The 25,520-nt window shown below is 37.3% G+C and overlaps 1 protein-coding gene across 1 annotated transcript in view; it reads right to left on the bottom strand.

The window, feature by feature from the left end:
• Nucleotides 1-17,884, bottom strand: part of LOC150079880 (SCY1-like protein 2) — a 114,212-nt gene extending 96,328 nt beyond the window's left edge. The window contains exons 1-3 of the mRNA XM_090383269.1: nt 17,826-17,884; nt 10,350-10,515; nt 1,646-1,800 (exon numbers count right to left, since the gene is read on the bottom strand). Coding sequence (XP_090239395.1) covers nt 1,646-1,798 — 153 coding nt within the window. The 5' untranslated portion in view covers nt 1,799-1,800; nt 10,350-10,515; nt 17,826-17,884. The remainder of the gene's footprint in view (nt 1-1,645; nt 1,801-10,349; nt 10,516-17,825) is intronic.
• Between the last annotated feature and the right edge of the window lie 7,636 nt (nt 17,885-25,520).

Raw genomic sequence — 25,520 nt, 5'->3', positions numbered from 1 at the left:
ATCCTTGTGATGCCTTTCCCTGGTTGCTAATTGGCTGGTCAGACAACACAACATTATACATGGTACCCAACATATATGTCTGGCTTTACCAATTAGGCTTTTACACAGTGAAATAATGCAGATATGATGAAATTCCTAGGCATCACTTAGTCAAAAGACAACAAAAGAAAATATTACATGCTCAGGCTTCCACAAACAATTTGATACAATTCATATTGGAGATTGCCATACTTGGGAGATTGCCACTGTAAAGTGTGTTTAGGGTCAAACGGCACCAGGGGTTCCCCCCCCATCTCTGCGTTGCTTTCATTGTGGGTAAACCAGTTCGCTGGGAAATGCTGGAGATTTAAAAGTGTATGGATATTGTATATGTGTAGTGTCATGTACCGTTGTTCATCTGGTCGTTTAGCTGCTGGACCCCTACTGAGGTCCAGACTGAGGCCCAACGTTGCCCCACTTTTGCCCCGTGGAGGCAGACCAGGAAGATTGCTACTGTAATGGGATTGTAAAGGATTGAAGGATAGGATGAGTGAGCTCTTATAAATAGTCATTCTTCAGAATGGGCCAGGATTGTAAGCAGAGCCATCCTTGTTTCTGATCTTCTTGAATGATACTGATGAAGGAATAAAGAGCAGGATGTTGGAATTTGAAAAATATAAATCCTGCATGCAAGAAATATGCAAGCAAGTCAGGCTGAGCTTCTTCGGAATGATTTAGAGGCTTCAAGGATGGTCAGAAAATTGAAGTTACATTTAGTATTAGCAGTGGCAAATGATGCAAGAAAGCAAACTTATACAGCATCAGCCAAAAAAAAAAATCCATTTCACCTATCCATCCCCTCCAATAGTTTGTCTAGTTCTTCCTTGAATTAATTCAAACTACCCACCTCCACAACATGTGATAGAAGTCTGTTCTAGCAATCAACCACCTGTTGGCCAAAGGCAAACTTCTGCAACCGCCCTTCATCCTCAATTTGATTTTTTTTTTTTTCCTCATGTGCATAGTCTGAGGCAAGAGGAAGAATCTATTTTTTTTTTTTTTTTTTAATACTACCAAATGTAATGTACTACATTTGGGAAAGAATAACCCAAGAAAAATGTACAGTGTAGTCGAGCTGGAGGTGAAAGAATAACCCAGGAAAAATGTACAGTGGAGTAGAGCAATGAAAAAAAAAAAAAAAAAGGTATGGCAAATCTTATCAATGATTCACCATACTTGTGCATACAAGTCAGTGGTGCAAAAGTATTTGAAATATAGTGTTCATGTTTGTAAGGCATATTTAAGGAACTGAGCTTCTTAAAAGAGTCCAAAGACCCTTTTAAAAAGCTCAGGTTTATACATCACTTAATTTGATTTCATCAACTTCTAGATCTGAATTCCTGTGAATGTTCTATAAGCCAAAGTCACACAAAAATGACTGACAGGTATAGTGTCCTCCGATTTTTTAAAAGTTATTTTCATGACACCATCTATTAAAACCACCACTATTAGCTGGAAATATAAATAAGAGATGGTATCACGTTTTGGAAAAATAAGCCAATTCAAAAAAAGTAAATGAATGCATTATTTGAAATGACCTTCAGAAATATCTCTGTATACACTCCCCAGAACTGACATGAAATATGTAGATCAACTAAGAACAAACCTGCTTTGTTGATTTTTTTGTTCCTTGATATATTTTCCATAACAATCCAGGTCCTGCACTACCAATGTGTCTACTAACTTCATACTCTCGTGTGACTGGATTTCCTGGCAGCACCGTACTCAGGTTATTTCGAATTCTGTTTAGTACATCCATTTCTATAACAAATAAAAATGTTCAAATCAAAATTTTAAGAGAAAAATTGTATAAACAGTTTTTAAATATATAGTGGCAAATTTTTGAGGTCAAAATGGTGACTGCCCAATATATTAACATAAATAGGATAACTGCATGTGTATGCTGATAGCACATTTTGTAAATTGAAAATTTATCAATAAAAAAATTATAAGATTTTAATTTGCCAAAAAGAGATAGAGAACTCTGTACTGAATTTGTACAGATAATAGAGAACTTCGTACTGATTTTGCCAAAAGAGATAACAGAAAACTTTGTACTGAATGGATAAAACAAACTAACTCATCTTTGTGGATTTTCATTATTTTAATAATTAGAACTTAAATAGGAATATTAGTTTTAAAAAAATTTCTTAGAAACATACTCTATATGGTTTGTATCCTAAAGCTCTGTATAAAATTTTTAAAAAAAGTGAAAATAAAAAAAATATTACAATCATAAGATTTTTGATGTGAAAACATCTATGGCAGCACTAGAGCAAAATCGATTGGTAACGAAATTTTCTTGTGACGGAAATAACATAATTGATTGGTAACAAAGAAAGCTGACCATTTAGATTTTAAATGATGCAAATGACATCACTTCCTAAATGGCACTAATTCCTAAATGGTGCTAATTCAGCCACTAACACTGATTCGGTAGGGTTAGTATATTTGATTCAGTAGAGTAAGTTCATGGTGAGATACGTAAATGACGTCACTTCCTAAAGGCCGCTAACTCAGTCACTAACGTTGATTAGGTAGAGTAAGCAGTGGGTAGTAATATTATGCAACAAAAATGCTTCAAAGCCACCAAAGAAGCCTCTCGTGTCGGAAAGTAACAAGTTCAAAAACATGGAGAATTAAAGAAATGCGGACTTTAATAAAATCTGCAGATTTCATTAAAGAATATTCTTACACACAAGACCATTTCATTGCTTAAAATTGAAATGGCTCTGATTCAAAATTGCAACAATAAAACAGTCACTTCAGCAAACAATAACTTCTTGCAGTAGTTTTTGGCCAAGAGAGATTAGAACTCAGGGTAATCCCTAAAAGAGATATATCATCTTGCCTAGAAATCAGAGTGTCACCAAAGATAAACATAGGAGCAGAAGAATCCTTTTTGTGAGATATAAGCCAGGACTGAGTTTTAGAAGGATTGAAATCATCTAAGTGCCTTTGCCCCACTGGAGAATTACCTGGAGATCAGCATTTAAGGAATTGGTAGTAGATATTCGAGAAGTTGAAGCTGATTGAACAGGTCAAGGTTTCTCAAACTGAAAAGTGGAATGCAATGTGTTATGGACAGGATTTCTGGTCAATCAAAGAAGGTCATTAATATACAAGAGGAAAAGAGTGGGGGAAAGAACTGAACCTTGGGAAACACCAGCATTAGTGGAGAAGTTAGAAGATAGAGAGCCATCTACCATCACCCTCAGGGAGTGATCAGAGAGAAAACTGGATAACCAATTACAAAAAACAGTTAGCAAACCATAAGATAGAAGCTTGTTTAGAAGACCTTTATGCCGAACATGATCAAAAGCCTTTGAGATGTTAAGAGCAACTGCTTGTGTTTCACCAGACTTTTCCATGGAATTTGTCCATAAAGGTAACATAAGCCAGAGTATCACCAGTGGATCAACGCTGATGGAATCCATACTGGTGATCATTGATCAGATGGAAGGTTTCTAGATAGTTTTAAGAGTTGGCAGCTAATTGATTTCTCCATTACTTGAGAAAGAGTAGAAGTAATTGCACTGGGATGATAACTGGATGCGAGTGATTTGTCACCCTTTTTAGAAACTGGCTGGATATGAGCAAATTTCCAAGCAGAAGGAAAAACACCATTGGAATAAGAAAGTGAAAAAAGCAGCAAAGAACAGGAGTAAGTTCAGGAGCACAGGTTTTGAGAACAAGCGGAGAAATACCATCAGGACCTGGAGCTTTCTTAGCATCAAGATTCGTCAAAATCCTTCTGACTTCCTTTTGACGGAAGATCACAGGAGGCATTGAATGGAGCATGTTGGGAATGATGGGAGGTGTTTTACCAAGATCATTAATACATGAGTTGGAAGAAAAATGGGATGCTAGCAGGTCAGCTTTATCCTTGGCTGAAGTGACAACAGAACCATCTGGTTTTGACAGAGGTGGGAGCAGGGATGGGCAAAAGTTGCAGCTAATAGCTTTGACAAATGACCAGAATGCTTGCTACCATTAGGGGAAGAAGCAAGTTTTCTACTCTTTGCCTGTTCAAACTCTTGTTTGGACTGATTAATAACTGCTTTACAATAGTTGCAAGCTTTGGTATAGGAGAAAATGAACCTGAAGAATTGGAAACAAGCCAATACAATATGTCACATTCTTCTCTTGAACAGCCTTAGCACATTTATTGGAAAACAAAGGTTTAGATAAAGGACGAGATTTTAAAGTGGAGTGTGGAATAAAGGATTCCATTCCTACAAGAATAATTTCACTGACACAATCCAAGCAAACGACATCAGAAGTTTTGAAACAGTAATCCGACCAGGAAAAAGAAGAAAAGAAATCTCGCAGGTCATCCCATTTTGCATTCTTGTAAGGCCAAACAACATGGGGGTGGGAATAGCCATTAGATAAAGGCTCCATTGGAGAAGATACAATCACCAAGTTGTGATCTCAGGTGCCTAAAACAACAAAAACTTCAACCATGTACTTAGAAGGATTGTTTGTGAGAAAAAGATCGTGTGTTGGCTGTATGGTTAAGATTGTCCAGTATTTCGGTAGGTAAATAAACAATCTGTGCGAGATCATTAGTAATTGCAAAAATCTCAGCATCTCAACCAGCTGGGTCTGTGTGACTACAAAATTGAAGCCAGGTGAAGTTGCCACATTAAAATCACCAAGGAAAATTACCTTACTGTTAGGAAAGGAGAAAGTCAAGTTGCAAAGAGTTCCAAGTGATTAGTGGAGTTGGGAGAACAGTAGAGACAACAGATGAATTTAACAGAATGAGTTAGCATTAGCAAGGGCACATGATGCAAGAAAGCAAGCTTATATAGCATCAACCAAAAAAAAAAAAAAACACACACACACACCCTTCTTATTTCACCCATCCACTTGTTCCAAACGTTTGTCTAGTTCTACCTTGAATCTATTTAAGCTATCAATTTCTACAACGACAGATGGACGTTTGTTCCAGCAATCAACCACCGGCTGGCTAAAGGCAAACTTCCGCAGATCTATCCTACAACCGTCTTTCCTCAATTTGAATTTATGTCCTCTCAGGTGATTATTCTGAACAAGAGGAAGAATCCCATCAGCATTGAGCATGCTCAAACCATTCAAGGCTTTATACACCTCAATCAAATCACCTTGCAGGTGCCTAGTCTCCAGACACTATAATTTGCAAAACTTAAGCCTTTCTTTGTAAGAGCAACCCTTTGTTCTCTTCACTAATCTTGTTGCCCTTCTCTGTACTCATTCCAACAGCTCTACATCTTTCTTAAAATGAGGCCTCCAGACCTGTACACAGTATTCAAGGTGTGGCCTGACCATTGCCTTATACAAGGGGATAATCACCTTGTATAGAAAAATTCTGCTAGAAAAATCTAGCAGAATTTTTCTATCACCTTGTATATGATAATCCTGCTAAAAAAATTCCTGTATATCACTGACAAGACACCATGTTTTTTTTTTTTTTTTTAAGTTAGTTGTTGGCGCATCAGCTTCTGTGGCCATAATGCACCTCCCAAGGTTTTTGTAGTACTTTGATCCAAGCCCGAGGCGGGATTCGAACCCGCGACCTTTGGGTTGCCAGGCAGGTACTTTACCCACCTGGCCAGCCCAGTCGGCAAGACACCATGAGCTGCTCTTGCAGACTGTCTGCACTGCTAAGAAAACTTCATATCTGTCTGCACAATTACTTCCAGGTCCTTTTCGCTCTCTACCACTGTCAGTGTAGTACCACAGTTGATACATTACTCTGGGGTTACTGCTTCCCATATGCAGTACTTTACATTTGTCAATGTTAAACTTCAGTTGCCACCTCTCAGCCCATCTGCTCAACTTTTCTAGATCCTGTTGTAGCAGCGTACTGTTATTAGTGTCATTAACAACCCTGCCGACCTTTGTATCATCTGTAAACTTGGACATTAAGCCTGATATACCATCATCAATATCATTAATAAATACAAAGAAAATGAAATGGACCCAACACTGAACCATGGGGGAATCCACTAATAGTATTAGTCCACAAAGAGCAGTGTTCATTGATTACCACTCTCTGTCTTCTCCCACTCAGTAGAGAGATTTTAAGCCAAAGAAGACAGAAAAGAGGAGATTCCAGATTACCAAGGGAATATCAGAACAGACATATGCATAAGTACCACCTTTGAGGTGAAAGGAATCATACAGCAAATAATTTGGGCAACTGAGCTGAGCAGTAGTTGAATCAACCTATAACAGAGATTCTGTCAGAAAAAGTACAAGGGATTTGGCAGACTGTTAGTGGAAATGGACATCATTGCAATTAGAACTGAGACCACATATATTTGTGAAATGAACTAGGAAGTGTTTGGGAGGTTTAGATCTTTTCACAGATAAGCTTTGTTAGTCTGACAATTCATGGTGTATTCAATAGGAAGAAAAAGTGGGGGGACATGCTGTATGAAGTCATGAAATTTTTAGATATGGCGTACACATGGTAAGAATATACACAAATCCTTTACATAATGTGGCCTCGACAATGCCCCAGCATACACACCACTCGGATTCCCTCCAGTCACTATCTGGCAAATTAGAGGTAGCAAAATTATACACTAGCTGATCCAGAAGCCTCCTAGAGAGTTACCAATAGGTTCAGTCCGGTGTACTGACTAGCGGCCAGCCTGCAAACACCATTTTAGAGCTGTACCCTCGAAATGTAAGGAAGTTTGGATCTCGCCATGATGTGTATCATAACCTTAAAAGACATCAATCATATTGCATTATGGAAGAGATGGGGAAGGGTTGACTGGAACTTAGCTCTGGAGACTAAACATGGTTTCCACCACTTCAAGCCTGCAATAAGCAAAATTAGAGAGGAGCTTCACTAATAGCACAATGAAGCAATATTCCCCATACATAAAATTATAGGTATTCATACTGCCACTTAGCTGGAAATGAGCCTCAGCTGCCTATAAGATGTTCCAAGGCCACACGTCATCTACCTTCATCCTAGCCAGAAACCACAGAGCAAAATTATGAACATTTAATTATGTCAGAATTAGAGTGAATGGAGTGTAGGTGGCACAATCACTGGTCTGACACTAGTGGATGAAATTCCATTTCCTGTGGTAATAGTGGATATGACAACAGCTGTTACAATTTGGCAATATCCTCTGTTAAAAGTTTTAAACAAAACAGCTGTTTCTTCAAAGTTATCACACAAGCAATTTTTGGAAAGGCCCCTTCCCTTAAGTTTTGAAACAACAGTACTCCCAAAGCAAAGCCAAGGTATTTCTGTTGTTTTGGTAAATGAGCTTTACAAAAAAAGGGCATGATCTTTCATCTGCCATACCATTTTGACTTTTACTTGCACTGTTGTTGCATGTAAGGTGTGTGTGTGTAGCCATGTCATGAGATTTATTTTACATATTATGCATGAAGTTCCAAGTGCACCCTGGTGTTGCTTTCTGAAACCTTTTTTTGGACAATTCATTTCCACATGGTCTAAATATTATCTATTCCAAATTTCATCTCTTGGAAGTTCATAGTTTGCCAGTTACAAGCAACCAAAGTGACATTTTAATTATAATCTGTGCACACTTCGTGGCTAGTTTATTAGGTATACTGGCTAAGTAGTACCTCCTCTGGCCCTCAAGAAGTCTTATGGAATCTATGCCTTAGTAATGAGGCATGGATTTGTGAGGCACTGAAAGCATTACATGATACTACTGGCCCATGCACACAATCACATACTGCAGTTGGTTCACACTGGACAGCAACAATAATCCCACCACTGTAACTCATTCCACTTAATCCCATAGATAGTCAAAATCAGGTTGAGATCTAATGACTGAGAAGGCTCATGAAGTATGGTAAAGGCAACCTATGCTCTTTCAACCAATCTGAAATGATTCATACCATGTGATATGGTACATTAACCTGCTGGAAGTAACTGTTACCAGATGGATAAACTGTGAACATGAGGTTATGCACTTGGTTGGCAACAATGTTCAAGTAGGCTGTACTATTCAGACACTGATCCAGATCTAACGTAAAAAAACTTCCCATGCCATCACATACATACCATACCATAAACCTTCAGTGTTGACACCTAGAACAATGAATCCATTTTATCATTATGCTATCGCCATACCTTAGTCCTGCCATCGGCATGGAATAACTAGAACCTGGATTTGCTGGACAAAGCAACCTTTTTCTACTCCTCAAATGTCTAATATTAGTGTTCCTGTGCCCAGTGTAGCTGTACTTTTTAGGTGAAAACAGTGGAACCAGTGTTGTTATCTGCTACGATACCTGCACCAATGACAGGCTAAGTATTGTGCATTCTAATATATCCTTTAGCATGCCATTTAAATCACTTGACAGATTGTGAACAATCAGGCTACAGGATCTGCACCCTCCATTAGCCTCTCACATCAATAATCTTGATCTTCACTGCTACAAAAGTCTGGAATTCTCATTTTAAGGATATGAATCCATTGCAATGGGGACAGAGAAAAACAAGATTAGTCAAGGACACAAAAGGATACTCTCACCATGAAAGACTTCAGTCCTGCAAATCACATCACTTTGAAACTAGGCACCTGTGAAGACCTGACTGAAGCATTTAAGGCTTTAAATGGATTGAGTAAACTAAATACTGATTACATCCTTACTCTTTCTCTTATATCTTGAAAAAAAGGATGGCTGCAGGATAGATATAGACTTTTTAAAGACTTAAATACTTCAGTCGGGTCTTCTCACATAAACCCCATAAAACTCTGGATGAAAGCAAATTTTTACAAGTAAAAATTTGCTTTCATCCAGAGTAACTGATTGCCAGAACAAACTGTCTTTTGGTGTTACAGAAGTGGATTGTCTGAATAAATTAAGGAAAGGGTTTTTTTTGGTTGAATGCTATATGTGATTGCTTCCTTACATCATTTGTTCACTAATAATATTGTGCTGAAAATCACTTAGATAATGCTGTTAGTCCATTTATCTCACTGAATTTTATATGCATGCACACACAAACACAACATCCCTCATTATTTGACCACCAACTTTGTTCAGCCTGGTACAGTTCTTTGGATAATAAGGGGTATCTAATAAACTGGCCACTCAGTGCATATAACATATATTATTTTAAGGTATAAGTTATATGCACAAAAACTTTCAACATAAATACAACAGTTCTTTGAGGTACATGGCATAGAGACATGGAATAGCACGGCAACAAAAAAAAATCCCTTCTAATAATTCCTTAATCCCTCTTTAAATGTATTCAAGACAACAATCGGTCACTCTTGGGATGAAGGAAAATTTTCAATCTATTTTGAAATGGGTTTTTTTTTTCCAATTTAAATGTAAATCTGTGTGTGTATGTTACTTGAGAAAGAGTAAAGATACCATCATATTTAGTTAGTTACTCAACCCTTTTAAAGCTTTAAACACTTCAATTAAGTCTCCAAATAGATGCCTAGTTTCCAGACAGGGCATATAGACCCAATCTTGCAATGTGTGCAAGTGTCTGCATATATTACCCTATGACCACAGCTAGTCCTTATAGCAATAATCACTCTTTTTTTTTTTTTTTTTATTTACAGAACTTCTTTTGTAATGTTTTTAGAACAACCTCAATACAATCCCCCATGCTCAAAATAGTAAAATTATGAAGTCCAATTTGATAAGCGGTTCCATTGCAAAATGAGTTAGTGTAAGGTTAACAACATCCCCCCCCCCCACAACTTCTTAGTGATTTTTATATAATTTAGCTCACTCTGTTTAGCTCATTCAGTATATCATTAATGTTGGATGAATGTCACTATAAATGTAAAATTGAAATGAACTTCTGACTTCTTTTTAGTATTTTTCGTAATAAATTGCAAAAACAGTATTATAATGGCCAAAAAATGCAAGGAATTAGCTCATTCTGCATCAGCAATAAAAGAAATTAATTAAAAATTTTAAAAAATTCTCTGATCACTTATATTATTCCCAATTTCCAATATCACCAAGCGTTTGCCCCGTTTCCATCTTGAATATTGCCAAATTCTTGTCTCAACCATCTGTAATTAATTCACTATAAGTAGTTGTCTCAACCAAAAGTAGTTAATTCACTGTAATTATCTAACACACACATTCCAAATATAAAAACTTAACTGATATTAATTTCAGGGCCTATGTCATCTGTAAGTTCCTGTTAATGCTTGACTAACACTTATCTGTTATTTGCATTCTGCATAGATCATAATATTGCTTCAGTATTAGTATTTGCAAAATGATACAAGGCAGCAAACTTATATAATATTAACCAAAATAAAATTATAATAAAAAACTATACCCACCTCATTTATCCATTCCCTCTTTAAATTTATACAGATTATCCACATCAGCAATTCTAGATGGAAGTTTATTCCAGTAACAAATTACTCTCTCTGACTGAAGGTAATTTCTGCACATCTATTCTGCAACCATCCTTTTTCAATTTAAACCGATGTTTTCTTGTGTTATCTGAGAAAGAGTAAAAATTCCATCAACATTTAGTTTACACAATCCTTTTAAAATCTTAAACACTCCAAATAGGGTTTCATGTGACAGTATAATGATTTCACCATTTGTTACTCATTTGGAGAGTCAACTTTCCACTAGAGAAAATTTTAAAAGGCCTAGGCCCCTTCAATTAGGGCTGTAGTTAGCCATTTCTGGTGCATGGGCAGAATTTTTCCCTTTTTAGTAATTTGTTTTTTTTTTAGCATACACAACATGCAAATTTGGCTACAAACAAGCACTTGTATATAGACATACACACCACATAATGATTTAGATTCTAAATGTGCTATGTAAAAAAAAAAAAACTTTATTGAGCCACCACAAAAATCCCTGGTTTCCAGATTTTGCAATCCACAGAATTCCAACTGTTCTTGGTAATAATAGCCTTTTGTGCTCTAACTAAACTCAGTGCTCATCTCTGCATCCTTTCCAAAAGATCTACATTTTTCCAAAAATGAGGTTTTTAAACTTGTATGCACTATTCAAAATGTAGCCTAACCATTACTTTACATAATAGGATAATTGCATCTGCTAACAAAGTTCCCATATCTCATTGAGCTATTCTAGTAGCCTGTCTGCACTGCTCAGAACATAATGACATACTGTACAATTATGCCCAGGTCTTTTTCATGATCAATTACCTTGAGTTTGGTGCTATGTAAATGATATGTTGTTCTGGGACTACTTCTACCAACAGCAAAAATATCAATTTTAAACCTCAAATTCCATTTTTTAGCTCAACTTGGCAGACGAGCTGAAAAATGGAATTTGAGGTTTAAAATTGATTAATGTCATTAACCGCCCTGCAAACTTGAAATAGCTACAATGTCATTAATAAATATTAAAAACAAGGAGCATCAAAGCTGAACCCATGGTACCCCACTCATAAAATTAGTGCATGGAGAGCAGTGGCCATTTATGTCTCTTAACAGTTAACTATAACTTTTTTCCAAAGTAGAAGAGTCCCCCAGTGTCACATTACTCCAATTTAGAAAACAATCTTTTAAAACTCTGCAAGTAGCTTATTGTAGCCTATTAACTAAAACTTGAATTCTAACATAAACAAATGTATATCACTGAGTAAAGAATAGTTGATAAAGAACTGGGTAGAAGGAATAACTCTAACATCATCTACTTAGATTTCAGCAAAGCTTTTGATACAGTCTCACATGAACAACTGTTATATTCTCACATGAACAATTGTTATATTGGGGCAAGTTACTATTGTGGAAATAATGATAGTTAACTGTAAAGCGATATCAGTTATAAAAAGGTCACTTCTCCTCTTCATGGAAAATGTTATAAGTGGGGTACCATAGGGTTTGGTTTAGGCCCCCCTTTCTGTTTTTAATATTTATTAATGACATTGGTGTAGGTATTTCAAGTTTACTGTCTAAATTTACTGATGATACAATGGGCAGATTAGTTAACAACATTAATCAGGGTAGGTAACTTCACGATCTAAATAAAATAGGAAGATGAGCTGAAAAATAGCAATTGAGGTTTAATACTGGTAAATGTAAAGTCCTGCATATGGATAGCAGTAATTCTAGACTAATGGCAGCTGGGTAACACAAAGCTCAAGAATGCAGATAATGAAAAGAAATTCGGAGTAACTATACAATCTGATATGAAATTTTCTGAACAGTGTAAACAGGATGTAAAGAAAATACATAGGGTTTTGTCAATGATATATAGTAATCTTTTTTCCAGCAGATATAAAGAGGTAATTATCCCAATGTATAAAATAACAGTTAGGCCTTACTGTGAATATTGCATAGACTTGATTCCCCCCCACCACCACTCCATTCTAGAAAACACGTTGACCTGTTGGAAAGAATACAGAAAAGTGTGATGAGATTGGTTAGGGGCACAAAGAGGGATATTCTTATCAAGGCAGACTTGGGTTTTGTAAGCTACAGTGTTTGGAAACCAAGTATCTTCAGGGTAATTTGAATGAGCTGTTTTAAGGCCTGGAAGATTTGAGTAAACTAAATGTCAAGGGATTTTTGTGCTTAGTCATGACATGCACAAGGGGACATGAATTCATATTGAGAGGAGATAACTTTAAACTGGTGTTCTAGCGAGGGACTGGATAGATACTTGAAAAAAATAAGTAAGTGAAAAGAGAGAAGGTACTTGATTTTTTTTTTTTTTTTTTTTTTAATTTAGGCTGAATTCATTTATTTCATTTAGTTTTGGTTGATGCTATATAAGCCTACTTCTTGCAGGCTTGTATAGCCTTCTCTTATTAATACTAAAGCTCTCAGTGATCAGTTACCAAACTACCACCATTGTATTTTATAGCAACTGACCTATGAGAGATTTACAGGATGATGTTTATGTTAAGTTTACAGTGAGCATATACATTCTGAACTTTACAATAACTGAAGTGTTCTCTATAACAGGAGAGGGAGAGAAAGAGCTTACATGAATTCACTGATAAATTCACAGAATTTGTCTATACATTGTTGGAGCAGCAAATAAAAGTTTTTTTCTTAAAAAAAAAAAGATACCACTACTTCCACAAAGCTCCTGATCGCTTACACTGTGAAACAGCAACCATAATAATGGCTATTTTGAGGATGACAATACACAAATAAACAATGTTATTCTGTTCAAAGAAGCACTGCTTACTGAGTGGGAATCCAGTAAGTATAAATTTAAAGGGATTACCTATAATAATGATTTTTTAAACTAGAAAGTTTCAAAAAATCATTATTATAGGTAATCCCTTTAAATTTATAGCTATGTTATATTCATAATCTTCAAGATGCAATATGTGTAACAAAGCATTCACTCAACTACTGACATGCAAATATTCTGCAACCTAATCAAGCTAGAACCTTCCATTTATACAGTACTCGTCTATCATGATTTTTTTCTTATATCAGCACACATTACACTGTGCACAGTACTACATTCAATACATCACAATATAATAAATACAATACAGTACACTTAGAGGCAAACACTTTTTCTTTCTGATATATTTACATCAAATAAATCTAAGGTAACTTATCCTTATTAATAAGTTATTTTTTATACATTAACAACATTACATAAAAATTACAAAATTAACTTCTCCAAAATACAAACAATAAAAAAACAAGGGGAATGCAAATACAAACAGGGGGTTATAACTTAACCAATAAACAAAAGCTATTCATTTACATTCACTAAATATAAATAAATTATTCTGAATAAAAATTTCAACTGTGAAACAATAATTTGTTCTAATTTTAGTCTAAATTTAGCAAGACATTTATGATATTAAAAAAATATATCTCTCACCATAGTTGTGTAATATGGCAAGAGATTATTATATACCATTACTATTAACAATGATCCTTAATAATCCCAAGTTATAGAGTATGCTACTGCAACAGGATCTAGAAAATTTGTGCAGATGGGCTTAGAAGTGGCACCTGAAGTTTAACATTGACAAATGCAAAGTACTGCATATGGGTAGCAGTAACCCAAGAGAAGCATACCAACTGTGTGAACTATACTCAGGGTGGTAGAGAATGAAAAAGACCTGGGGTAATTGTGCAGTCAAATATGAAGTTTTCTGAACAGTGCAGACAGGCTCCCAGAGCAGATCATGGGGTCTTGTCAATGATATACAGGAATTTTGCTAGTAGGGAAAATGAGGTGATTATCCCTTTGTATAAGGAAATGGTCAGGCCACACCTTGAGTACTGCATAGGTATGGAGGCCTCATTTTAGGAAGGATGTAGAGTTGCTAGAATGAGTACAGGGAAGGGCAACAAGATTGGTGAAGGCAACAAAGGGGGTCCTCTTACCAAGAAAGGCTAGGTTCTGCAAACTGCAGCAGCTGGAGACTGGACACCAGTGGTGATCTGATTAGGGTGTATAAGATCTTGAATGGTTGGAGCAGGCTCAATGCTGATGGGATTCTTCTTCTTGCTCAGATTAAGAAGCTGAGGGAACATAAATACAAGTTGAGGAAAGCCAAGTGTAGAATAGATTTACAGATATTTGCCTTTAGCCAGTGGGTAGTTGATTGCTGTAACAAACTTCCATCTGTCACTGTAGAAGCTGACAGCTTAAATAAATTCAAGGCAGAAATAAACAAACATTTGGAGTAAATGGATGGGGGAATTTTTTTTTTTTTTTTGGCTGATGCTATATAAGCTTGCTTTCTTGCATCATATGCCTCTACTAATGCTAAAGCTGATTATATTGGATCAACAAGAGAACCTGGTTGATCCAATGGGTAATCAATGGGTGCTGCTCTTCGTGGACTAATGTTATTAGTGGAGTCCCACAGGGTTCCACTGTTGTTTTGTATATTTATCAATGATATTGATGAACGTATATCAGGCTTAGTGTCGAAGTTTGCAGATGATACAAAGGTTGGCAGGGTTGTTAATGACAGTAATGGCAGTGAGCTACTGCAACAGGATCTAAAAAATTTGGGCAGATGGGCTGAGAAGTGGCAACTGAAGTTTAACCTTGACAAATGCAAAGTACTGCATTTGGGTAGAAGTAATCCCAGAGAAATATACCAACTGCGTAGTACTACACATAAGGTGGTAGAAAATGAAAAAGAGTTGGGAGTAATTGTGCAGTCAGATATGAAGTTTTCTGAGCAATGCAGACAGGCTGCCAGGGCAGGTCATGGGGTTTTGTCAATGATATATAGGAATTTTGCTAGCAGGGTAAAGGAGGTGATTGTCCCTCTGTATAAGGCAATGGTCAGGCCACGCCTTGAGTACTGCGTACAGGTCTAGAGGCCTCATTTTAAGAAGGATGTAAATTTGTTCGAGCATGTACAGAGAAGAGCAACAAGATTGATGAGGGGAATGAAGGGATCCTCTTACCAAGAGAGGCTTAAGTTCTGCAAATGGCAATGGCTACAGACTAGGCACCTGCACGGTGATCTGACTGAGGTGTATAATGCCTTGAATGGGTTGAGCACGCTGAATTCTGATGGGATTCTTCCACTTGTTCAGATTACAAAGCTAAGGGGGCATAAATTCAAATTAAGGAAAGACAGATGTAAAATAGATGTGCAGAAATTTGGGCGGATGGGCTGAGAAGTGGCCAGTGGGTGGTTAATTGCTGGAACAAACTTCCATCTGTCGTTGTGGAAGCTGATAGGTTAAATAAATTTAAGGAGGAACTGGACAAATATTTAGATGGAATGGTTGTATGATTTTTTTTTTTTTTTTTGGCTTCTTTTCATAAACTCATACACTGCTTTCTTGTATCACATGCCACTACTACCTCAAAGCAGACAACTGGAGCCTTTACCATGCAGAAACATAATAAAATTAAGTTGAAACTAACAGAAAAAAAAGCAAAATTTACAATTTTACACTGTACTTTTTTTAATTCTTTTTTATGATGATCCTGTCAATATTTACAATGTAACCACTCCAGTGGTGCAACCTTCATTTGCATTAAACTTATATCCAAACTACAATAGGTAAATACACCTAAATATCAATAAATATACATGGTGGGAAGATAACTAGCTACTGCAAAGTGGTGGGAGGATAACAGACAAGTAACATTTATTCATAAATGATATTGATGATGGTATATCAAGCTTAATGTCGAAGTTTGCAGACGATACAAAGGTAGGCAGGGTTGTCAAGGACACTACTGACACTATGCTGCTGCAACAGGATCTGGAAAGGTTGAGCAGATGGGCTGAGAGGTGGCAAATGAAGTTTAACATTGACAAATGTAAAGTACTACACATGGGAAACAGCAACCCCAGAGCAATGTATCAACTCTGTGGTACTACACTGACAGTGGTAGAGAATGAAAGGGACCTGGGGGTGGTTGTGCAGGCAGATATGAAGTTCTCTGAGCAGTGCAGACAGGCTGCAAGAGTAGCTCATGGTGTATTGTCAATGATAAATAGGAATTTTTCTAGCAGGGATAAGGAGGTGATTATTCCCTTGTATAAGGCAATGGTCAGGCCACACCTAGAGTACTGTATACAGGCCTGGAGGCCTCATTTCAAGAAGGATGTAGAGCTGCTGGAACGAGTACAGAGAAGGGCAACAAGATTAGTGAATGGAACAAAGGGGTGCTCTTACGAAGAAAGGCTTAAGTTTTGAAATTACAGTGTCTGGAGACTAGGCACCAGCGAGGTGATCTGATAGAGGTGTATAAAGCATTGAATGGTTTGAGCATGCTCAATGCTGATGGGATTCTTCCTCTCGCTCAGAATAATCACCTGAGAGGGCATAAATTCAAATTGAGGAAAGACAGATATAGGATAGACGTGCGGAAATTTGCCTTTAGCCAGCGAGTGGTTGGTTGGTGGAACAGACTTCCATCCCTTGTCGTGGAAGTTGATAGCCTAAATAAGTTTAAGGCTCAGCTGGACAGCTATTTTGAATGAACAGAGGGGTGAAGTGGAAGTGGTTTTTTTTTTTTTTTTGGCTGATGCTGCATAAGCTTGCTTTCTTGCATTAAATGCCTCTACTAATGCTAATGCTAAGTACTTTTTTTTTAGGACCATTTACCTACATCAAGATCGAGGTTATCAATTTCCTTATTTCATAGTCTGGTGAGCACTGATCAAATTTCAGCAATCTGTCCAGGCTTGAAGTTAATTTAAGTGAATTTCAGAAATGGGCTGGTGGAACTTTAACTGCAAACAGAATCCCTAATGTTGACATGGTCTAATTACTAGTCAACTGATTCACCATAGTTTATTATTCTGTATTAATGTTTCTTCTTTTTAATTGCTAAACACCTACACCATTCTACTCCTTCCTCTTGCACAGATCTTATCTATTATCATCTTTCTCCTTAATCATGCTAAACAAGTAGGGCTTCAGTTCCTACTTAGTCGTATAATTAATCATAATTTCATTTTCTTCAAGTTCAAATCGGATTACTGACATCATTCATGATTGCAACACAAAGCGAAAAAAAAAACAAAAAAACAGTTTAATCCATCTTATTATTTTTATTATTGATTCATTCAATTAAGAAATGATCCTGCATTTTAAAAAAAACAATGCAGGATCATCTCTCAAACCATAAAGAGATGTATTAATATAACATAAAAATCGTGCACTAAGATTCCTTTAAGTTGTTTGGGCAAATGCATTTTTCGAACTACAGAACCACGTATTAATCAACCTATTTACTCAGAAACGTCATATGAATGAAGTTAAAAAGGTCGTAGTTTATGTAAATTTTGCTTTATATCACACATATAAAATTAAAAAGAAAAAAAAAGGCATTGTACTAAGTCATACTCTACAACAAAAACATACCCAAAGATACATCATCTGCAAAAATCACAAATAACAACCAACAAACCACTTCATTACTTCATCGGCTACCTTTTAACTGACTACAGTGCCACACGCTGAAAGAAGGGCGATGCAATTATGGACATTAATTTATTATTGTTTGGTTTAGGTTGTTTTCAAATTTGCACCAAGGTAACTAAGGTTATCAGGCGAAAGTTTACCATGACAATAAATTGCCAGTATTTCATGGTCTGTTCTACTGACAATCCCTCCCCCCGTATTTCAGAGAAAAAACCCAGACTTTTAATATTAATATTAGTAGTAGCAAATGATGCAAGAGAGCAAGCTTAAAAAGCATCAGCAAAAAAAAAAAAAAAAAAAAAACCTTCCCACATCACTTTGTTTGGCTCTTCCTTGAATTTATTCAAACTACCCACTTCCACAACAATAGATGCAATAGATGTTCCAAACAATCGACCACCCACTGGCTGAAGGAAAAGTTCTGCACAACTATTCTGCAACGATCCTTCCTCGATTTCAATTTATGTTCTCTCATATGTGTAGCCTGCACAAGAGAAAGAATGGAATCAGCATTGAGCTTACTCAATTCAAGGCGTTAAACGCCTTAATCAGATCACCTCGCAGGTATGCAGTGGCGCGTTATACTTTCATGGGGTCCAAAGCAAAATGGAATTTGGGGTTCCCATCTTTAGATGGAGACCCCAAGTTCCATTTCAATTCCAAATTCCAAGCCATCTTTATTTTTTAAATTAATTCAACTATTTAAGGAAGAACTAAATATAAAACCATCAAAATCGGTAAAACATTTTTTTAAAAGAAACGTAATTTTAAAATTAAGCTTCAAGTACCTTTGAAATTTTGAAATTAAGCTTCATTGACCTGGGCAGGTAGAAAGTTCAGTTTCCAATAAAAATCAGTTAAAAATATTAATAAAAAACAGCAATTAGTTTTGAGTTTTTGAGACAGTGACAATGATTGGTGCCCTAGGTAAATGCCTTTTTTTTGCCTATAGGATAACGCGCCACTGTGTGTAGTTCTTGATAAAACCAACCTTCGGATCGGCGTAGCTGTTCCGAAGAAAACTCTTTCTTCTGTTGTTCAATGAGATTGCCAAGCCCATTCCTCTTTCTTTCTGGGCCATGGCTAGTATCTCCATGGCCGACTGGTTTTACCTAATACGTTCTGTGGGTCTTGCATTTGTCTAGTCCGAATTCCATCCTGATGTCAGTACCGAACAATTCGGTGATCCAGAATGGCTGTTGAAGATGCTTCTCGGTTGCTATGTAGAGCTTGATGAATGTCATCCATATACATCAGAAGGGATGCTTTATTTTTTCTGTGCATAATGGAAAGATAATTTACGTTGCAAGGGACAATACAAAAAAATAATAATAATAATAATAAATAAATAAATAAATAATTACAGTTTGCAGGATGTAATGCCTCCTGATGTACTGGATGCATTCATGTACATCAGGAGGAGTGCATCAAATGCCACTGCTAATGCTAATGCTAATCACTGATCAATTGCTCTTTGTATCCTTTGATCGTCTGTTTACATCCTGCTGCTTAAACATTATGATCGAGCAGCATTCTGCTGCTTGATCATGATGTTTTGGCACTCCAAGCAGTCAGAAATCTTCTTCGTTATGCAGCTGATCTTGTACATTGTTAGAAAATAGATAACCGGCTGTATTTTTCCAAGTTTCTTGTATCTTGGTCCTGATCCCAGAACTTCTTACGGATGGAATTGTCTCTGGGTTACTTATTATCCAGGTGAGCTCCTTTGCTAATTGCCTGTGTCTGCAGGTGAAATTCTTGTAGATGTTTTCTTTTCCCCCTATTCGCCCGTTGTGGGATTTCTTGATCTCCCGTTGTCCTTCCTCATGAACTCCTGATGCTGTCATCTCTTATATGTAGTTGGCTTTCTTCTGTTCAAGTTCTATCCAGAGGTTCGGGGCTTTATGTCTAACTTCACTGCTTCTGAGAGTGCTTCAGAACTACTCTGTTGTGTTTGGCACTGGTGGTCCGTTAATGGTGCTACTTTCTCCTCTTGTCTGATACTTCTATAGAATTTTACATGGTTTTCCCGAAGATCCGGTTGTTTATTTTCCTCTCGATCATCTCTTTGTAGCCGTGAAGTATCTTGCTGAGTGAGAGAAAGTTCTGAGAATGTCTAAGTATTCTCCTATTTTCTGATTTTTTGTGTCGTGTTTGCTGTGATTATTGTCTTTCTTGAAGATTCTCTTCACTTTTGCAATCATTTTCTTACTCCTATAACCCCATTAGTACTGTAAGAATTGGTCTAAATTGACTCTAAGGTCTTTTTTCTTCTTTTGAAGCCTTCTTTCCTATGTTGCCTATTCCTTGCTTTTTCGTTTCTTCTGCTGCTGGTCTCTTGTTTTTCTTCCATTGATCCTGGTGGCTACTACTTCAGCACAGTACACGGCTGTGTTGATGGCTTTCAACGTTGCTTGGTTGTTGTTTAGATTAATTTCGTATTGTTTGCTAACTGAAGTGGTCAGTGACTTGATAAAGGAATCAATTGAGTCTCTATTTCGGTATGAAGTGGCTTTGGTTCATTCCTTCGAATTCTGTTTGGGCCTTCTTCCACTCTAGATATCATGAACTCGACTGTTTGCACTTCGGCTGCGCTCTGAGTGTGTTGCTTCTTGCTCTTTCTCCTCTGGTTCTTTGTTGACTATATTCTTTGTAGTTGGTCGTGCATATTTTGCGTGATTTTTTCCAAGATTGCAGCAGATATCAGGTTCGTTTTATGACGATGGCACGTTTCTGGTCGACTATTCCCTGTTCGGTGACCAGTCTGCGTGGTAGCACAGTGGTATCGTCACCGTCCTCCCCACACTGGGTGGAAAAGGCCCGGGTTCGAATCCCGTCCATGACGCGAGGAACTTTTTTGTTTGGTTTTTAGTAGCATTAGCAACTAAGGCCATATTGCTCCAGGATATATGGTGGTCATTCCCTGACCTTTCCGCATCCTCCGTATTTGGTGGTGACGGGCTCGAACCCCGGTCTAATCAAGAAGCGTGTGCTATGCACTGCAGCTTCTTCCCACCTGGCTACGGAGGCGCCGTGAGGAACTTCAATGGGCTTTTTTTCGCTCCGTGTCGGAGTTAGTCGGTCTCAGGCGTAGATAGCAAGGTTTTCCCCCAAAAACCTGGGTTTTTTCGTCCAGCAAAACAGACAAATCGACCATAGAACACACGCAATTAACAGACACAAGACACACAGCACGGCAGATGAATTTAATTATTCGGGTGGCCTAAAAATAATAGTTAGTGTTCGGTGACCATTACAGTCAGGAATCGTTCCAACCACATTGTCATATTGGTCTCGTCTCGTCCTGTACATTGTCATATTGGTCTATAGCTTGGCTATTTCATAGTATATTTGCGTGATGAACATTTCGCGATTCGTCGCAGTGAACGTGTTCTTGAATTCTTGACTGCTTTCTTCAATTCTTCGATGATGCTGCATTTCATGTTATTATTATTATTATTAGCCATATGGTACAAGGAAGCCTAAGGCTTATGCTGCACCAGCCAAAAAAAAAAAAAAATTCTGAATTACCCTGAGAGAGAGAGAGAGAGAGAGAGAGAGAATGGAATCACCAAGAAAAAGAAGAATGATGATATCCAGCTCAGGACCCTGGGTGTGCCAAGCCCATACTCGCCAGATGTGAGCCCCTGGGGTTAAGCGTTTGTTCCTGTCCTGGATGATCACTATCGCCGTTGCGCTCGAAGCACTTCCAGTTGGCATGGCTACATGGTTTTATCTTTTCCTTGTGGTAGCCATATCAGAGACAGTGCTACTTTCTCCACTCTTTTCTCCAAGAGACCGGAACTGACTCCTCTATCTAAGGACCAAAAGCATGTGACTTTATTCTGCACCACACTCACCGCAGTATGTTTATTACATCTGTCTATGAAGGAGAACGTGTTCAGCTTTGGCTTGCATCCAGTGATGGACCTTAGGTCTTCGGATCGACACCAGATGGCGCGACTATCTATCTCAGCTATCACGTTGATCCTGGGTAGCTAGGTCTGATGAAGCGACTTTTGCGATTTTTCTCTTTATTTTTACGATTTTTATTTTTTGTGTTCTATTATTTTCTCACCAGTCTTATAAAATGATGAACACTGGTTTTTTTTCAGAAATTTTTTCAGGCTTATGGTCCAACCAATTTTTTTGTGAAAACATCTTTGGCGGCACTTAATAAAGTTTGGACTGAAGTAAAACACGAAAATGCGACGCCGAAAGGTCCCAAATTACGTGGCTTAGAAAATGACGTTAATGAAGTCACTAACATTGATTCTTGATGTGAAAACATCTTCGGCAGTACCTATTAAATTTCGATCAGACACTCAGTGTTTGACCCGTTGGCGAAAATGTGAAGCGGAAATGACGCAAATATTACGTCACTTCTTAAATGGATCAAATCAACGTTAGTGACCTATCTTGTCACTAACGTTGATTCGATAGAGTAAGTAGCGGTCGTGAGCATAAAATATTACATCGTTCATAACTTCTGTCCGATTTTATAACGGTTCTGATTTTCGTCAAATATGTTTTCACAAAAACACCTTTCGTGCATACTGGTACTCACGCACTTTTTTCATGGATGGTGATTCATACTTGTATAAGTTCTAATGCAAAATAACCCCAGGGGCTCACATCTGGTGGGTATGGGCTTGGCACACCCAGGGTCCTGAGCTGGATATCATCATTCTTCTCTTTCTTGGTGATTCCCTTCTATCTCTCTCTCTCAGGGTAACTTGGAAATTTTTTTTGGCTGGTGCAGCATAAGTCTCAGGCTTCCTTGCACCATTAATAATAATAATAATAAACATTACAGCAACATCATTGCGCTGCGACCAAGTGATATTCTTCTTTTAATTTCAGGGCCAGGTTCTCTGCCTCGGTCGATCTTCGATCCAATAAAAATGAAGTCCCGTACAGATTCGACTCTTCATAATAGTACAGTCTATTAAAAGGACATATGGTGGGCGAATGACGTTGACAAGATGGCTGCCAGCATAATGTGTGCGTTACAGTGCTCTTGAATTTAGTTATGGATTATTGATTTTTGTGGTTTTGTGTGAGTCGTATTTTTAGGTGCAGGATACTGATTATCCTATGATTTATCATGGAAAGTTTTCAAGAAGAAATATTAATTTGTAATGTATTTCATATGAATATTTATTTAGAACGTAGCGTTAGCGCTAATATGGCGGCCATTATAGCGTTGTAGCCTTTAAAAGGTTTGTAAATACGTTATTTTGAAGAACTGATTTTTCTAAGACTGGTACGCTTTTCCCAGAATTTTAAGAGAAATATAAGGGTTGAAGATAAACCTGTGGACTGTGAATTTACGATTGGTTGGTTCGATCCTAAATTGGTAATTCTAACCTGTTCATACAGAAGAATTAATTGGTTCATACTAACGTATTAGCTGTTTTTGAGTTGACGGTCATTGGTATTGAAATTGCAAATTACAAAGTTGTATATAAGTTGTATTTGTTGAGGTTACTAATAAGAATACTATTATTGGAATTAACAGTGAGGTACGAGGATTGCTTAGTTTGATCTAATGGAAGGAAATAATACAAGGGATGATAAATCTTCAGCAGGATCTCGGGGGGGGGGGGGGGAAGACAGTTCCCCATTACTTCCTCCCAAGATATCCCATCTATGACGGAATTTAGTAAACTAGAGGATTTGTGTATTCAAAGGGACATAAATATGAGCTGATTCGTCCTCCCAGCAGTATTTTGGCACACAAAGCACCTGTTAAAGAATTGGAATGGGAGCAACAAGTAGAATTTTCGTGTGGAGATGGAAATGTTTTGTAAAAATGTCCTCATTTTTACTTCTGTTTGCCATTATCAGCAAGTCACCCAATATTTTTTTGCCACTACTATACTCAGAGAATAATAACCATTTCATGCAGTAAGCTATTTTTGTCTGTTCTAATATACACACCTAGACTTCGAACTTGGGAGGCAGCAATCGAGATGCTATTGTGAGTCCGGCTAAATCACAGCAAGAGATCGTTACTAGATTGGCTCGGACAAATGTCGCGGATTTAAATTTCATTAAAACAATGAGAAAGTCTAATTCTCGGCGAAGAAATTAGAGAATTGCTAAGTAAGGACCATACCTTTGAGGTGAAACCTGAACTTCCTAACTACGAAGTGATTGTTATCTGGAGATTGGTACGAAAAAGAGACTATAGAATTAGCGACTAATGCTGAACAATCTGGATATGCCACCTCATGCAGATGCTAAGTTCCTTTTTCTGCTCATAAGATTCTATTTTTAATTGGGTCAGGTTTCCAGGACAATCGTTTTCCTTTCCCCCACAAAATTAGTCTCTTGACCAATACGATGATTCAAACCTAGAGGGGGGAGGGACGTATATATTTGGAGAGGGCAGAAAGAAAGGTTCGTTGGTTAGGGAGTAGTTTGTTCGTCGTTTTGGTTGTTGAAGTCGTGACTGACTGTTGTGGAGTGGCGAAGAGAAGCAGAGAGATTCAGTAGAAGAATTGTCGTTGAAGTAGTGTTTTGAGAAAAGAGTTATACATCATGGAATGCTGTCTAGAGCCTTCAAACTCTGGAGGAACACAGAAGTTTTCTGGTAAGTTTTCTTGTACTTTAATAGCAAATTAAACGGAACGACCAAACAATAAACCTACCCCTCCGTTTACACTGTCGACGATTACTTACATTCCTCCTCTTAGATTTACATGTCAACATTAGTCCTAGCTTGTGTTATTAATACTACTCACTATTAAATGTAGTATTATCAGTCAGATTTACATGTCAACATTTTACCTATTGTTAATACTATTGAATGGAATACTATCAATTATTGGTAAACATACAAGTCAACTCTACACAGTTACTAAATATTCGGACAGCGAGATGCCTATTGACGCATTTGAGAACGAGCAATGAATATCTAATAAAGGCTTCACGAAGAACACAAACCAACTAATATACATGTGCCAATTATGTCTCAACTTTTAGTATATTGTGCAATTTTCAATATATCGCGAATAAGGTACAGAGTCATACTCTTTAATACTGAAATGCAACCAGCCACTGCTTTGATTCATTTGTACCATATATGTTTATATCTAATAAATAATGTTTTGTTTGTTTACTCCTGCCTCTTGACCATTCTCTAGTTACGCATAGTTTACAGAATAAGTTTTTAATGGAAAAGAACCACCATTTGCGGCTGCTTTGGAGTTTAATCATCTGAAAGGGGGCCAGAGTGGAAATCACAGCGCCTTCTTGTTGTTGCGGATCTATCCTCCATGTTTCAGGATAAGATTTGAGGACACGAGATTGTAGTCCTAAAAATTAAACCCAAATAAACCTAAGTCCTAAAAATTGAATGTTGAGTATGAGTTGACTGTTTTAATCGTTAGGTGATAAAGGTTATCCGGCAAGCACACTATAATGGGAAAGCCTGCGGAACAGTTTTTACTAACGAGGTTGGTACCATGACAGAAGTAGTGGGGGATGTTCAGGATGCATCGTTCAATTACGGAGAAATATCTAAAATGCGGAAAGATATAATGAATTTCTTATTAGGAGAAACGAATAAAGTTACAAAAGGGCCGGAGATATTATTATGGACAAATTAGGAAACGGTGGCTACTGCGT

The sequence above is a fragment of the Mastigoproctus giganteus genome, chromosome 10, assembly GCF_048544385.1.
Source record: "Mastigoproctus giganteus isolate SK-2022 chromosome 10, ASM4854438v1, whole genome shotgun sequence".
Classification (NCBI taxonomy): domain Eukaryota; kingdom Metazoa; phylum Arthropoda; class Arachnida; order Uropygi; family Thelyphonidae; genus Mastigoproctus; species Mastigoproctus giganteus.
This window is presented reverse-complemented; position numbering and strand designations above follow the sequence as displayed.